Source organism: Vanellus vanellus, assembly GCF_965231255.1.
Source record: "Vanellus vanellus genome assembly, chromosome: 2".
NCBI classification, from domain to species: domain Eukaryota; kingdom Metazoa; phylum Chordata; class Aves; order Charadriiformes; family Charadriidae; genus Vanellus; species Vanellus vanellus.
The window spans coordinates 44564991-44582245 of NC_138906.1; the positions used below are offsets into that span (position 1 = coordinate 44564991).

At 37.8% G+C, this 17255-nt stretch overlaps 1 protein-coding gene across 1 annotated transcript in view; it reads right to left on the minus strand.

The window, feature by feature from the left end:
* Positions 1-1365: 1365 nt before the first annotated feature.
* The window catches only part of NEK10 (NIMA related kinase 10), a gene marked incomplete at both ends in the record, with an annotated part of 107109 nt that continues 91219 nt past the window's right edge, over positions 1366-17255 (minus strand). Inside the window, 4 exons of the mRNA XM_082479416.1 lie at positions 1366-1423; positions 13336-13391; positions 13476-13528; positions 14930-15038. Coding sequence (XP_082335542.1) covers positions 1366-1423; positions 13336-13391; positions 13476-13528; positions 14930-15038 — 276 coding nt within the window. The remainder of the gene's footprint in view (positions 1424-13335; positions 13392-13475; positions 13529-14929; positions 15039-17255) is intronic.

The window sequence follows — 17255 nt, forward strand, 5'->3', positions numbered from 1 at the left end:
ATGTCTCGACCCTTAACAGACCTTTGCTATCACTACTGTACCATTGTATAGATGCAAAGAATGATGACTTTCTACATTATGTATATGTGAAAAGAGGAGAGATTTTTTAATTATTATTATTTTATTCTTTTTTTTCCACTGCTTCACATTTCCGGATGTTGAAGTCACACATTATAGGTGAAATAATACACTTGAATTGTTAGGAAATTAACACCCGTTAGCTATTCAGAGTTGCAAACAGACCACTTGGGGGAAAAAATACCCAAACCTTTGCCAGCCTATGAAGAGTACACAACATACAGCTGTATCAAATTACCTCTGAGTAATCAGGTGATGACCATAATGCTAATTTTCAACAGACAGTAGAGCTATATCACCAAGTGCATTCCACTTATTTTCAATAGTTACGATTGCCACAATATCAACTGGAGAGAAAAACTTTTGTACTTAATAAGTATTCCTTGCTAAACTGTAGACAAAAAAATAGCTTCTCTGCTAATGCAGTGAGACATTTTTATCTACATTTAACACAGAGTGAATAAATATTGAAATTCTGAAAGTGCTTTTAAGTACTACAGTTCTGATTAGCAGCAAAGCATGTATTTAATTTGCTTAGTCTTTAAAACAGTAAATGAATGTGTATATAAAATGTATATAAATGTACACTACACATTTTATATCATAGATCTATTCAACGTGTGCCTAAAGATAGACGTATAACAATACAGAAATTTTGAAATAGCAGTAAAACCAGCAGTTTTTTAAATCACAATCATTTCAGAAGCTATGCCAGTTGCAAATAATGACTATTAACATGTCATACCAGCATTAGAATTTGCTTCTATCCAAACATAAGTAGAGGAATTCCTTCTAAATACTAAAACCATACTGATGGTGTTTAATCTGTTTCTAATTCTGGTACAGTGAACCTACATATATTTTCTGTCTGGTCATATTACAAAGCTCTTTTTCTTCCCGTAGAAGATGTACACGGATACAAATAAGGTTACAGGCTTTGAACTATCGTTCCAGAAAACCTGACCATGCAACAATTCTTTAAAAAAAAATTATAAAAATAAAAGATATGTACTGTTGGGAACTGTGTTTTCCTCCTCATTATGTATAAACCTGGAAGCATCTTTCCCAATGTTTCTTTTAAAGTGCTTATGCTGTAAACAAAGCTAAAGTTAACAGTACCATCCTGAAATATCACGTGAGGTCTCCTGAAGAAGTCCTACATTGGTATTCCATCTGGATGCTATTTAATGAGCAAAGCTTGCCCCTTTGGTAATCAGACAGTCTCAGCTAAAGTACAGACAGGCTGGTTGACTTCACTGGGAACAATTCTGAACCCTTTGTTCAGAATTACAAGTTCTCTTCTTTTGCTGGATGGTTCCTTGTTCCCCTTGGATAGTAGAGATACCTGGGGGGAAAAAAAAAAAAAAAATTGGTAGTTAGTATGTGTGGGAAGTAAGAATTCCTCACTATTCACAGTCACCAAGTATGGGATCAATCTTTGTGCTAGCATAGAATATAATAGTTTGGGTTGGAAGAGACTTTTAAAGGTCATCTAGTCCAACGTCTCTGCAATGAGCAGGGACATCTTCAACTAGATCATGTTGCTCAGAGTCCAGTCCAACCTGACCTTGGATGTTTCCAGAGATGGCGCACCTACTGCCTCTCTGGGCAACTTGGGCCAGTGTTTCATCACCCTCATTGTAAAAAGTTTCTTTCTTATATCTAGCATAAGTCTACACTCTCTTAGTTTAAAACCATTATCCCTTGTCCTATCACAACAGGCCCTGCTAAAAGTTTGCCCCTATCTTTCCTGTAGGCCCCCTTTAAGTACTGAAAGGCTTCTATAAGGTCTCCCTGGAGCCTTCTCTTCTCTGGGCTGAAGAACCCCAACTCTCTCAGCCTGTCCTGATAGGAGAGGTGTGGCCCTCCTCTAGACCCACTCCAACAGGTTCGTGTCTTTCCTGTGCTGAGGACTACAGAGCTGGACACTATCAGCAGAAAGCTGGTGTAGCAGATAGAAGCTGATGGAGATGGCAGAGAGGCCAAGGAACCTCAGAAGTCTATCAAAAGAAATGGTTTAGTTCAGATTTTACAACAGAGTTTGATGCGGAAATCTCTGGGTGAAATTCTATCATTTATGCTACACACAAGGAATTAGTTCATCTAATGATCCTCAGACTTAAAATTTATGGACCAGTCTGCACTGCACACAAATAGAATTAGAGCAGCATGGTGCAAAGCTCTCCCACAGCTAATCAATGAGGCCTGAATGGAACATAACGTATTTGTGGGCCAGCTTTAACTTATGCTGCTGATGTAACATCTCCAGAGACTTCAGCACTATAGAGAACTAGTTGAAAGAAAGTCTTTAACATCACTTCTTTCTCCTTTTCTAATTCCTCTTTAGCCTGCTACATAAAAGATTAGCACAGAAAAGTGGAGCTGCTTCTGTTAGCTTTATTTAGGTGAAAATTACCTCATAATCAGATTGCATTGTATTGTTATAATTAATCTATGAAAATATGATGTAAAGACTTCTTCTCATAATCAGTTCTGTGAGAAAGTAAGTCAGGTGTTTATTTTCTGTCTCAAAACTCCACCAGCCTCCATTCCAAGAGTAAGACCTCTTCTGAAATTTTCCCTGGCTACCTGTATACAGCATGCATGCCCCCAATATCTGTAGCCCTTTCAAACATTCCTCTATACACATGGTGCTCAAGCAGAGTGTTATTTTGATTACTGAAATACTGAAAAATATGGAAATATTCCAGTAATAAATAAAGGAAAAATATGAAAAATAATTTAAAGTTTTGCACACATACTTCAACACATGTAGATAGAAATCCCTAAGCTGAAAGATTGTTATTAAAGTTGTAAAGTCAAGTGCACGCAAGAAAAAAAAAAAACACAGAGAGTGAAGGCTGACAGCCAACTTTCACACAGCCCCCTATGTGGCTAACATAATACTCAATGAGGCACTTCACCTGCGCAAAAAATAGAATCATAGAACGGTTTGGGTTGGAAAGGACATTAAAACACCAGCCAGTCCACCCCCCCTGCCACGGGCAGGGACATCTTTCAGTAGATCAGGTTGCTCAAAACCCCATCCAACCTGACCTTGAACACTTCCAATGATGGGGCATGCACAACTTCACTAGGCAACCTGTTCCAGTGTCTTACCACCCTCATCGTAAAAAATTTCTTCCGTATGTCCAACCCAAATTTACCCTCTTTAAGTTTAAAACCATTGCCCCTTATGCTGTCACTACAGGCCCTGGTAAAAAAAATCTCTGTCCATCTTTCTTATAAGCCCCCTTTAAGTATTGAAAGGCTGCAATGAGGTCTCCCTGGAGCCTTCCCTTCTCCAGGCTGAACAACCCCAACTCTCTAAGCTTTTTTTCATAACAGCGATCTTCCAGCCCTCTGATCATTTGTGTGTCCCTCCTCTGGACCCACTCTCCCACTCTAACAGGTCCATGTCTCTCTTGTAGTTTTGGGGACCCCAGAGCTGAATGCAGTTCTCCATGTGGGGTCTCACGAAAGCGGAGTAGAAGGGGAGAATCACCTTCCTTGATCTACTGGCCATGCTTCTTTTTATGCAGTCCAGGATACAATCGGCTTTCTGGGCTGCAAGCACTGGCCTGGACATTGGACATTGCCAGCTCATGTCCAATTTTTCATCCACCAGTATCACCTAGTCCTTCTCACCAGGGCTACTTTCAATCCCTTCATCCCCCAGGCTGTATTGATACTGGGGATTGCCCTAACCCAGGTGCAGGACGTTACATTTGGCCTTGTTGAACTTCACAATGTTCACATTAGTCCTCAAGCCTGTCCAGGTCCCTCTAAATTGCATCCCTTCCCTCAAGCAAATCAACTGCATCACTCAGCTTGGTGTCATCTGCAAACCTGCTGAGGGTGTGCTCAATCCCACTGTGTCACTGATGAAGATAATAAATAGTGTGGGTCCCAGTACAGACCCATGAAGGACACTACTTGTTAGTGGTTTTCACTTGGACATCGAGCCATTGACTATAATTATTTGGATGTGGCCACCCACCCAATTTCTTATCCATCTAACAGTCCATCCATCAAACCCATACGTCTCCAATTTAAAGGCAAGAACATTGTCAGGACTGTATCAAAGGCTTTACAGCAATCCAGGTAGATGACATCCATAGGTACTTCCCTTGTCCACTGATGCAGTGACCCCATCATAGAAGGCCACTAGATTAGTCAGACATTATTTGCCCTTGGTGAAGCCATATTAGCTGTAGTCGCACAACTAACATATTTACTGTGATAGATATTAAGAGTACTTTCTATGTTTTTCTTGAACCACAATACAGTTAAGAATATTTAATATAAAGGTTTGTGTATGTTATTTCCTAATTTTTACATCATAAACTAACCCCTCTCCAGGAATTTCATTATGTGATATCACCAACTCAGTTCATTGAAACCATTATCTGTACTGCACAGACTCTGCTATTTAAGTTAATAAATAGCTTGCAGCAGATACTGGTAGCTATCCTTCCGTGAGGACCAGCACCAGATGATAATGGGATACACACTTTTCTCACTATATAAAAAAGATTAGTGTGCACTCAAGTGCTCCAGCTGTCAGTGGATCCCCTTCTGTCCGAGCTTTTGAACTCAATTCCTGTTCTGTGTGCCCACTCTTTCTACCTTCTGCCCTTACCACAAACCATTCTCTTCACCCAGTCAGTCCCAGCTACAGGTGGTTCTTCCTTCTCCCCATAGCAGTCGCCTTTCCAGGATTCCTACATTCTGTCTCCTGCTGTCCTTGGCTCTGTAACAGATGTATGTATCTACTGCTCACTTCCTAGCTTCTATCTCATCAGTTGCTACTTGTTCATTCTTTACTCAGGCATTACCTGAAGATGACCAGACAGACTCACTTTCTGTTCTGATGTCTAAACTTAAACTTGAACTCACAATATTTCAGTGCTCTATTAAGGCTACTATTAAGCATATACCAACTGTGATTTTTCAAAATTATAACTTGGTTACATTGGCATGAATTTCTAAGAGAAGGGTGAAAGTCATATCTGTGACAAAAAAAAAATTTAAATCCTTGCTCTAGCACACAAGTCAATAATGAAAATATCACTAGAATTTTTTTAATATGGGCAAGCAATGTAGGGCAAAGCTTCATATTTTCAATGCCTTCATCCAGTGCTGTAAAGGCTAAAATTTTTCAGCTCTTTCCATGGCACAGATTTTTAGAGCTACAGGACTACACGGAAACATGGAAAATTCAGATCAAGGTGTTTGACAGATACAAAATCCCAGTAAGACAAACAGTTATCCCTTCTTTTTACATAATTTTCAGATGATTGGTCTTAAGTAAAAGGTTTCAAATTGACTTTCAAAACCAGGGCTGATACTTTGATAAGGCCTAAGGGTTATCTTTATGGAGTACCATATCAGAAACACGAAAATCTTACTTTCCCTTATCGGTAAGTCAAAGTTCTGCTAGCAAAAAGGCGGTCTTCAAAGACAAGGGACACAACTACAGTATTTAGAGGAATGGTGTGCCTGTTAGTACCATACTGACATCCTAAATAGCTTTTGTTGTATTTCACACAGCTGTATCAAAACAGCTATCTATGTAACAGTGTGCAATCCCTCCCCTAGCTGCAGTCACGAAGGATATCTTGAGACAGTTAAAAAAAAATTATCTTTGCATGGCCCGGATTGCCGTACACTGAGGCCAATCTCGTCTCCCACTTCTTTGAAAACTTTCAGATTGTTTTTCACTTAGCCTAAGACTTCCCAAAACTCCTTTCAACAGCATTTTGCTGTGACATGCAAAGGTATTACATTGTCCTCAGCTAAACTGTCCTAACTGCACCAAACCATTAAAGCCTCAAACAAAAAAAAGAAAAATTCTTCTTTACTTCAACTCAAAGAGTTCAGTCCACAGCAGCTGTATAAGATAGAGGTGTGCTAGCATAAGAATGATTCTGGACTACAGTGAGCTTTCTGAACCACCGTGAATAGGACAGTTAACATCTTATTCGATGTTGTTAGAGAGACTACGCTCTATACAAGAACTCCACCAAGCAGACATCTCAGACACATAGGAGTCAGTGTCAAAGTAAATCTTTCCCTCAAATAGGTAGAAAGACCTGCTTCAGAACTGCAAGAGCAAACCCGTCTTATCTCAGCCAAACAAGTCTGTGACGACAGATGCTTCTACTCAAAGACGGGAAGCTCATATAAGAATGTCTGAGAGCTCAGGGCATGTGATCTCTGCAAGGGATCAGAGCCATCTGCCTAGTGTTGAAAACAGTCATTCCCACTATCCAAATGCTGTCAGACAGCTTCATAAACACGCACTTTTTCTACAGTGTGGACTCCAGGCGTTTCCATTGTCAGGAGACCCCTTAATTTTGTGTATTCATCGCTGAACTGTATCAATGACTTGGTACCCACCAGTCAGCCAAAATTTAGGCCAGATGCTCCTTCATTTTTTCCAACAAGAGGTGAAATGCACCTTTCCACATATCTCATTGCTAAAGAGACGCTTCAGCTGAGTGAGGGGAGAGGTTTTGCGTCAATGACAGTCCTATCACATGATCAGATTATTTTGGTACTTGCACCAGATGGATCCCTGGATCACTTCTCTCCTCTGCACATAGCAATGTCATGAATTATACCCAGGTTCTACATCTAAGACTTTTATACCGAGTAGCCCCGATACTAGCCAAATCTAGTAGGCTTGATGCTGACTAGCTGCTAGAGCAATAAACAGTTTCTGCTACAGTTCCTATCATGCTGATTCACAGGAAAAAAGCCTAAAATAATAATTAAAAAAAAGACTGACTTACTCACCAAAGTGGGAAAAGTGTTCTGTTATGCTATTGTCATATCAGAAAAATGCAAATCCTTTTTCTGTGTCATTAGATTACTGGCCTCCCTGAAATGACCAGAATATTCCTACAATTCTCTAAAAATCCAGTTAGCGGTAAGTTTTTCACATCTTACCAGCTGATTTTGACATGCACAGCTGCTAATACCCCAGGATCCAAGGCATAAATCTTTATTTCTCTAGAGCTCCACTGTACCATTAACAGGAAGTCTGGCACACGTATCTTCTGAGTACAGCGAATATAGGTGTGGCTGTAACACCTTGGTAAAAATTATGTCTCTAGCAAGCATGAAAAGGTGCGGTGTGACTATCACCATGTGCAGTGGTGAACTCTATCCAGCAAGTGTCTTTTAATCCATCTCTTGGCCAAATGTGTCATTGTCATTGAAACACTCTATATTCATCAATGTGACAGGGATTAGTCACAGCCTTACCGTAGTAGTTGGATGAAATTGAAACTAGGATCAATTGCTACCCCATTTTTTCACATTGCTTCTCCTTTTTCTAATTTCTGTAGAATCTGTGACATGGGAAAGGAAGGCCAATACTGCCTCTTAGTGGAAGGACAGCTAACTCAAAAGATGTAGCGAATGCTGGCCTGTGGGAATAGGGTGGCATACTTACAGTGCCACACAGACCTTCAACCGATAGCCATAAGAACTGCAGGTGGGTAGATCAAAGACTCTTGCAGCCACGGATGTTCAGAAGAGAGTAAAAAAAAAAAAAGTGCCGAGCTTTGGCAGACTTGTTTTCTGTCGATTTGGCAGTACAAATCAACAGAATGCTGGTATGACTCTAAGAAATGTTGCTGGCCAAAACAATCTTCTTTCGTACGTGTGAGACTTAAGAAGTAAGAATCAACATGAACAATAATTTGGAAGAAGAAAAGAATTAACAGAAAACGCCAGGCAACATTAGCAGGAAGTGGTGCCAGAACTGAATAAAAAGTAGCTGAGTGTCTTAAATCACCTAGGTAACACAAAGTCAAAAAATCCTCTTTAGATTCCAGGAGTGTTGGAGCTGTGTACTTTCATCTACTGTCTTGTTTGGTATGTTCTAGAACATTAAAAAACATTAACTAAGCTAAATATAAATTTGAATCCTTTAGTCGTGTAACACAAAGAGGTGCATTAACATTGAAGAATACATAGATAACATGGTAAGAATTTGCAGATAGAAAAAAACTCCATTAATGCATTTCTATTTTTGAATGAGGTATCCATGGACCATAGACCCAACACAAATGAGAGCTGCCTGAAAAAGGCAAAATTCAGAATTTGCTGTCATTCCTGATCTATATTATCCTTCTGCGAATAATACCTTGAGCTATTCTTTGAGCAGTTAAAAATGTATAGCTATCATTAGAGCCAGACTTGACAGTTTTCCTTGTCATGAAATAGCTCTAACTACATGAATGGTTGCTTCTCTAATTCTAAAACTTCAATAATAATGGAAAATATTGCACTGAACAAAGTTACAAAAATTATAAGTGACAACATATTGGTATATAATAATTTGATTATGAAGACTATTTCCTTCTATTCTTACTCACATTGCAACCATTTTTTTCCTACAAAACTAATGTTGAAACAACATTTCTCGCATACACAGACGTCTGGTCACATCAGCTTGTACTGGTTTTGGCTGGGACAGAGTTATACTTCATAGTCGTTTGTATGGTGCTATGTTTTGGATTAGTGATGAAAGAGGTGTTGATAACACACCAGTGTTCTAGTTATTGCTGAACAATGCTTATACAGCATGAAGGCCATTTTGCATCTCACACCACTTCACCAGCGAGTAGGCTGGGGGTGCACAAGAAGTTGGGAGGGGACACAGCTGGGACAGCTGAGCCCAACTAACCAAAGGGATTTTCCATACCATATGACAGCATGCTCAGCAATAAAAGGTGGGGGAAAGAAGAAGGAAGGGCAGGGGGGAATATTCGGGGTTATGGCACTTGTCTTCCCAAGTAACCATTAGGCATGATGAAGGCCTGCTTTCCTGGAAATGGCTGAACACCTGCCTGCTGATGGCAAGTAGCAAATGAATTCTTTATTTTATTCTGCTTGCACAGACAGCTTTTGCTTTACTTATTGACCTGTCTTTATCTCAAGCCATGAGGGTTCTCACTTTCACCCTTCCAATTCTCTCCCCTATCCCATTTTGGGGGAGTGACTGGGTGACTGTGGGGCTGAGCTGCCTACCGGGTTTAAACCATGACAGAGCTACGGCACTCAGCTGAACTCAATTCCTGTCTCTGACCATTGCTATTTTTGTTTATTTATAACAAATCTTTTTTCATATAACTGAGTTTCTGCTTGGATTAAGTCTCTTAATGCAATTTATTAAAAATAGATTTCTGCATCAATTTGGGTATTACATGTATACTTCAATATAAAAAAAGCATGGTGAAATTTTGAAACTAGTATTCATTGTCCTATTCATAAATAGGCTCACAAACACAGAGCTTGCCTGTTGTGCAGTATAGTATTAAATCAGAAGGAGAAAAAGAGAGAGTGGCGCAATGGATGTGAATAGAATAATTCTGAAATATTACAGGGGTTTTCTTATGCGTGTTTACTAAATTTCTGTATAAATAATACAATTGGAGTGCTGAGTAATTTCAGAAGATTAGTAATAAATGGGCACAAGTTGATTATTCAAGATAAAGCTGAGGGTCATTATCCTCAGCTGGTCATTAATCCCCATGAAATGACTGGTATTGAGATAGTAATTACTATTATAATGAAAATGGGGGGGGAAAAAAAGCATGACATTTCTCTTATGAAGCTGTCTCAGTTTCTAAAGAATTCATGTTTCTCTAATCACCCAATCAAGTTGCTTGAATCATTTTTAACCCTTTATACAGCTTATTCGTCCGACTACTATTTTCATGTCATCGCTTCACTTAAGGTTTGTTTTTCCATCATACATTCCTAGAATTTTGGGGAGCACAGCAACTGGCAACAGCAATGGGAAAGACAGACAGTGCACACAAATCCCTCCAAAACAGAATATAAATAAAAAATATTTTCAGAATGTTTTCTCTATACAGTGTGCTCCACAATGAGGTACAAGATTGCATTATTATGCTATACACTATCTAGCTGTTTATTCTGCATTTGATAGTGCTTTTAGCAATAGCACACATCCCATGTTGTTGCACAGCAGCTGTGGAATTCTTTGTTCCAAAACAGAATTCACCTTGTGGCCTGACAACATATGGAACTGATACTGTCAAGTGAACTTGATCAGAAATCACAAAGAAATTTGGCCCTAAAATGAAGAAACATCTTTAAAAATTTGCAACTTCACAAATTAAGTTTGTGGTGTTCTAATGTGTCTTCTGAGGGCTCCTGAGCCTTTGGAGTTGTTTTGTTTTGTTTTTTTCACATTTCTATTAGAAGAGCTAGAAACTTATTATGGGCAGAAGGGAAGGCAATTTGTTTCCTGCTAGAAACATTATCATTCTGTTTCTACTGTGAAAGACCCACATATGCTGCATCATTGCAACTTCCCATCTTAGAAACTGAAAAACTTAATCTAAACTAAAAGCTTTTAAAATAAGCTAAGAAAGTTAAAAAATAGGTGTATTACCCTATATGTTGCTAAAGCAAACAAATATTCATTACTCCTAGTACTTTTTTATAAAGTTTTTCTGTGAACACTTTTCTAAGAAGGGGATCCCAGGAAAGCTACAGGATGTACGGAGTTTCTGCTGGAAAATTCGCAGTTGCTTCTGAAATGTTTCACTGTGTATAAAAGAGAGGAAGTAGAGCAACGCTCAAAACAGTTTTAGGCAAGAATGGTTGATAGGATGTTGCTCTGAGGGCTGCAAACCAAATTCTGCATGGTGGAATAAAACCAGATAATGGTGGACACTGATAAGTGACTTGCAGTGCAGCCTGGGAAACCAATTTGTCCTTCTAGCTTGCTTAAGCTGTTTGGAGAGTTTGAGGCAAAGCCTAATGATGCATGTTTGCTAGCCAAATGAATCATTCCACACTGGACAGCTATTAAAACTGGACTGGCTATTTGGAGAGAGTGTGGTGTGGGAAGCAAAAAAAAAAAAAAAAAAGCTCTGAATGGCATTGAGCAGAGCATACTTTAGAAAACATGGCAAGTCCTCTGGAAATAGAGACATGTTTTTGACAGCCAAGGCCAAAGCATGGTCTGTGAATTTTCTGGAAGAGAAGGAAAAATAGTAAGGTATTTGGGAGTAGAATGTTGTCTGGAAAAGAAGTAATGTAATAGGGGAACCAAACACAGTTACGCATCACAGCAGGTACCAGGATTCAAAAGCATAGTGAAAAAGCAAGTGCTCCTGGGAAAACCAAATACATAGCACCGCTAATGCGAGGAAGGATGCTGAGCATCCACTGGCCTTCTCCAGACTTTATGAACGTGTGAAAATGTACTGCTTGCTCTTTTCCCCCTGATTCTTTCTGCAGGATAAACATAGCATAGAGAAGAACACCTTACACCACACTGTCATCCTGTGTGGCTATAAAGAATATTCTCTTACTTCTCTTCTAAAATACAATTTCCAAAAATGTAGAAAAATAACTTAAGATTCTACAGAACAACAACTCTCTAGGGAATTCCAGCACAACAGTAAAATAAGTAGTCCTAAATAAATCAGGAAAAACAGAATGTTAATTATTTTACTGCTGTTAGTCTCATGTGCATTTCTGTAGCATTCCTATGTTACACGATGAAAGCACTAGTATATTTGCCTGCAATCTTTAAGCATCCTTTACATTTCAGCGATTACATTTACAGCAACAGGACACGAGGAAAGGGAATGAAGCTGCGCTAGGGGAAATTCAGATGGGACATCTGGAAAAAGTTCTTCACTAAGAGGGCGGTCAGTCACTAGAACAGGCAAGTGGTCACAGCACCAAGCCTGTCAGAATTCAAGGAGCATCTGGACAATGCTCTCAGTTATATGGTTTAATTTTAGGTAGTCCTGCGAGAAGCGGGGAGTTGGACTCGATGACCCTTATGGGTCTCTTCAACTTGAAATATCCTATGATTCTACAATTTCCATTAATAGATCTTATTTTTATAGTAGTTTGTGTAAAATACTCAAGTCCGTATTCAGCACACACCTGCTTCATTACAGTTGATTGCAGCAAGATGCTTTTTGCCAGTCTGTTTGTGAGATAAATGCCTATACAACTACAAAACATTTATACATTTATAATAAGACTTGCTAAATCTTGAGGTTAAAAATGAGAGGGTTTTTTTTCTTTCTTTTTCAATAAGTTGTGTGATATTTTTTCTACAGCAGCAAATCTTGGGAGTTTGTGATTAGGACAAAAAATTAAAATACTTGAAATTTGTTAGACCTCATGGCTGCAAAAGTGATTTGTAAACATGATTCAAGTATACCCTGAAGGTTTAAAGAGTGAATTATTATTTTATTTTGGGAGTGCTGAATCATGATTTTTCAATACTTACAGCTGGCAGCTGCAAGACACTTATAAGCTGGAATTCCGATTTAATGAGTAGCCTACAAAAATTTTCAGACTAACATTTGAAATTTTTCAAGCTAGAGTCAATCCATACAGAAAAGTTTGCAGAGATAATAAATAACTGAAAAACACCACTGAGGCACCAGGAACTATAAATTCTTAAAACCTCATAATATCTGCATTAGAAGGGTGTGGGGGTGTATGTTTGTTTATTTTTTTTAGAAGATCTAACTGCAGTCTCACAAGCTTTAAAATGTCAATTACTACAAAGACAAGGAATAGACTTACTTGATGGAAGTAATGAATTTTTTTTGCACTAAAGAATATCTGGGATGATAAACAACACGCCAGCAGGTAAAAAGAATGAGAAATGCTAAGCTTATGTTGTGGACTATAATGATATTTTTCATATATTTTCTTTCTTGTGTTCCTCAAAGGTTTCCTGCAGTAAAGATACACCATCTCCAGGACAAGGCATTTGCCTAGTTTCAAAGATTTTTTAATTTTTTTTCATCCCCTGCACTTTTGTGCTAGCAACCACTCACTCTGCTTGTTGTGCTGTACTCAAACATTTTACTACATACACCAGCATCATCCTTTCAACCCTGTAATGGCAGAGTATTATAATAAAATATACTTCTATTTAAATTAAACTTTTGTTCAGCTGTGTTTTCATATGGGAAAAATGTGAAGAAATTGCTGCCAAACTTGTACCACTCCATCATCTGAGTGAAGAAAACAGATATGGCCAAAAAAACCTGCTTAGATTAGCTAATATGTCCCACCTCCGTTTCTTCCAGTCCATGCATCCATGTGTTATAATAAACCACGGACTGCACTAAGCTTAAAGTGCAAATGCAATCATGTAAACAGGCAGATGATACATTTGGTTTTAGCACATCATAATTATCTTTCTCTTTTTAAATTGAACAGACTTACCTGTTACAAGAGAAATTGTAATAACCACTTTCCTCTAGAACCTCTTCAATTACAGTCTACAAGATAATAAAGATAATTTACTGAAATGAATTTCTTTTAAAAGTAATAAATTAATACATATAGGTATATTTATAGCTCACCTGCAACTGTTCATATGTCATCCCTTCTGCTATGTCAGAAGTGCCAACAATACCTTAAAGTAAAAGGCAAGTACTGTTATACTACTGAATTTAGGGTTTATGCTCCCTCACCAGTTTCTTGCTAATTCCACTACAAATATAATGACAAGAGAGATGCTTGATTATCAGCAGCTTATTCCACTGACCACAATGACCCCTGCAAAGGTGGGAGGCATCTTATGGCATGATGTGAACATTTGAGGTACACAATGTTACCACATTATGAAAGAGTGCTAATTGATGGAAAATATTTTAAACATTTAACAGAATACAGCAATGCAACTTCCTTATTCTTCCTCACTTACCATTTATAGTGGAAAGGGCACACAGCCAGCAACAATTTGTGAGGACAAAAGTATTCTTTGTGGGTTAAAAGATTCAAAAATTACAGATACTGAGCATCTGAACAAATTGCATTGTTATCTCTGGGAACAAAATAAAGCTCATATTTAAAGTGATTGTTAGGGACTCATTTCCTACTCAAATATTACCCTTGACACCTAGTATTATTTTTGGTTTTGCAATAAGCTGTGGAACTGATATGCTAGTTTCAACATACAGGCCAGCAAAATCAAAGTTTCTCACCCTTTTTTCTGGCACCATAGTTTTTTAATATAACTACGTCCTCTAGCCCATGCATTGTGATGTAGCTTTTCCTGTATTTAGAAGAATGGAAATGGCACAAATACCAAAATACAGGCTACACATTTCCCTTATGTCCATTGCACAAAGAAGCATATGATGAAATAAGTCTCTGAACTAGGAATTGTGGTTCCCCACCTACCTGGATGATGCCAGTGATAGTAGGTTTGATTAAAGACCAAGTTCATGATTTGCCACGCTAAGTATCAGTAGTCCAAAGTATATTTGACACTATTCAGTTTCTAAAGTGTATATATATATATACACACACACTCTACATCATATAGATGTGGTATAGCACACAGCATTTCATTTCTCAAGTTTGTATGGCTTGATCTAACTAGGGAATTAAATCATCCTAGTGTAATTGTTTCAAACATGACAGAAGAACAACACAGAGTTTAAACAGAGTTTGCTTAAAAATCATGTACAAGGACAAGTAAATCCTAAGCAGGACGTTTTCCATTACAAATATTTCTATTGATTTTCATGGATGAACCACATTATTTGCATCTTCAATATTTCCTTGTCATTCCAAAGTATACTCCCTTAAATTAGTAGAATGTTCCATCAGTGGTAAACTGCATATCTTATTAGAAATTAAACAAAACACAACATAAAAAAAAAAAAACCCTGATAATGAAAATCAGTACAGTCAACATAACTTTACTGTCTTTAAAGACATATGTTAGAACAGTAATTTCTTCTGCTTTGATACCGTACACTTTATAGACATATATATGCCACTACAGAGGTTTTGTTGCTTTCTTTACCTTTTCTATCACCTGGAAGCAACGTATTTCCACCTGAAGAGAGAAGTACCACACGCCAATCTGCTGTGAAGAAGTTTGGCTCAATCATTTCAGGAGAACCTTGCAGCAGCTGGGAAAAGCAAGGAGGGGGAAAAAAAAAAAAAAAGCAAAGGATGCATGAAATCTCCACCCTTCTTGTTTGCCAAAACTTCAGACTTCTCTGAGGCAGTTTACCCTTTCCTCTGTTTCCCAGTGAAACCAGGAGTCAAAGGAGATTTTCAATAGTTTTTGTGTTAATGAAAAAGTGGTGAACAAAATTATGAATGTTCTACCTTCTCCTCTCCAGAAACACTGACTGAACATTACAAGCTGCCAATCTGCACTTAATATAAAGCACTGAGTTCTTCAGACTTTTTGAATAAAATGTCATAAACTATGCATTTGTGTGAAGACAAACAGGGAAATGTATGCCCTTAAACCTAGGAGAGAAACAGCTGATGACTCTGGTTTTCCAAACCAGGGCTTCAAGTGAAAGCATTAGTCCATATTCAGGTGGTATAATTCCCATTACATGGGTCCCACCACTTCTGAAACCTCAAAGTCAGTTCAGCTACTTGATTATGTGAACAAGGATACTGACATTAACCTTAAAAACACCCAATATTGAAAATATCCACTGGGAACAACTCTGACATGAAAATATCTTTGCAGGCAGGAAAGAAATTCCAGTTATGCATTTCTGCAGCATGTTAACACTTTTACAGTTACAGAAACAGAAGAATATCTGTTTGGAAGACCTCTACCCCACCACCAATCAGTGGAGGAATCTTTTTGTCTGTTATTGTAATTAGGTTTTCTAATTCAGCACAGTTAAAAATCCATGATTTTTTTAATTTTGTGTGCAAAAACTGCACAACTTCATAACAACACTTGCTGGAAGACTTTAAACAAATTCTTTTCTCTGTTTAGGTGCTTCCTATTACCTCTAAATGACATCCATGTTACCAAATGTATTTATGGTTGTGATTTTTGGTAAAATATGTACCATTTATTCATGGATGCTTATCAATTCTCCATCCTTCTAACTGTGCTTTTTGTTGTTGCTTTCTATCAACTACTTCTATTCACTATTTCCTTCAAGGTAGAAATGCCCAGAATTGCATTCAGCATTTCAAACATCTTCAATTTACTACCATTTACTTTTTAAATAGCGCATTTCTACACTTTTCTTCAGGTTTAAATCCAATAATTTTGAAGCTAACACAATTTCACAGTTGTTAACATATACAAATTTATAAATAAATACATTCCTTTATTTCTGGGCATTGGAAAATTAGGTTAATTTTATAATAAATATTTCCTGTTTCTTACCATATTTTTGGGTACCCTTTCCTAAAAATATAAACTCAGTACATGATTAGCAAATATTTCCTTAGATTTAATGTTATGGCTGAAATGCAGGAATTGTTTAAGGTAAATCCCAGATTGATTTACAGGACAGCAAATTGGCGTGAAACCAATGGCTCAGAGAGAGGCATCTTTCACTATCTTTGAAATGTATTACCAGTGTAGACCAATGTGAACACTAAGAAGCGACGTTTCATGGAGCTTAAGCATCTCAGATTAATTATTACAAAAGTACAGGAAGGATTTAGCATGTGGGGTCAGTCCATTCCATAGCAAACAATGACTCAGAAGATTCCACAACTCAGTGCAAGTAAGTGACAAACACATTAGATTACATGAGGGAATTACGTGAGTGATAAAAAATCATCAAATTTTAGATACAGTAAAATACCTAATAAGTGCTTTGTCATCAATTCAAAAATGAAGTATCTTAGCTTCACAGTCTCCCACAGTACAGAGATGCCGAGGATGTAATTTTCAGATCCTCTGCTGACTACAATCTTCTCAGGAGATTTTGAAAGAACATTTAGAAATTCTGATATTAGTTGTTAGCTCTTTCTCTGTTGGGGAGTGCCCAGAATGTCATTGGAAAACATGCAGGCATGGTTCTTTAGTCATACCATTCTTGCAAATCTGCAGTACTTTTAAACTGATTACACTAATCTGTTGCTGACACACTATATAACAACAGGACAAGGTATGCTACATTCAAGACATTCTGGGACAGTGCTTTCCTAAAATTCATAGTTTGAGTAGGAAAACATTCCAAAACATGAATAATATTGGGAAATGAATAAAAACTTAAGAGTTTACATAGATAAGAGCTTACATAATCTTTATCAGCCTTTCCCACAAAAAGTTACATTTTCCTTTCTCTTCTCTTTTTGAGCTCTGATGAGATGAAGTCTCGCTTTTGCATATTAGCAGCTAGCAGGTCCTT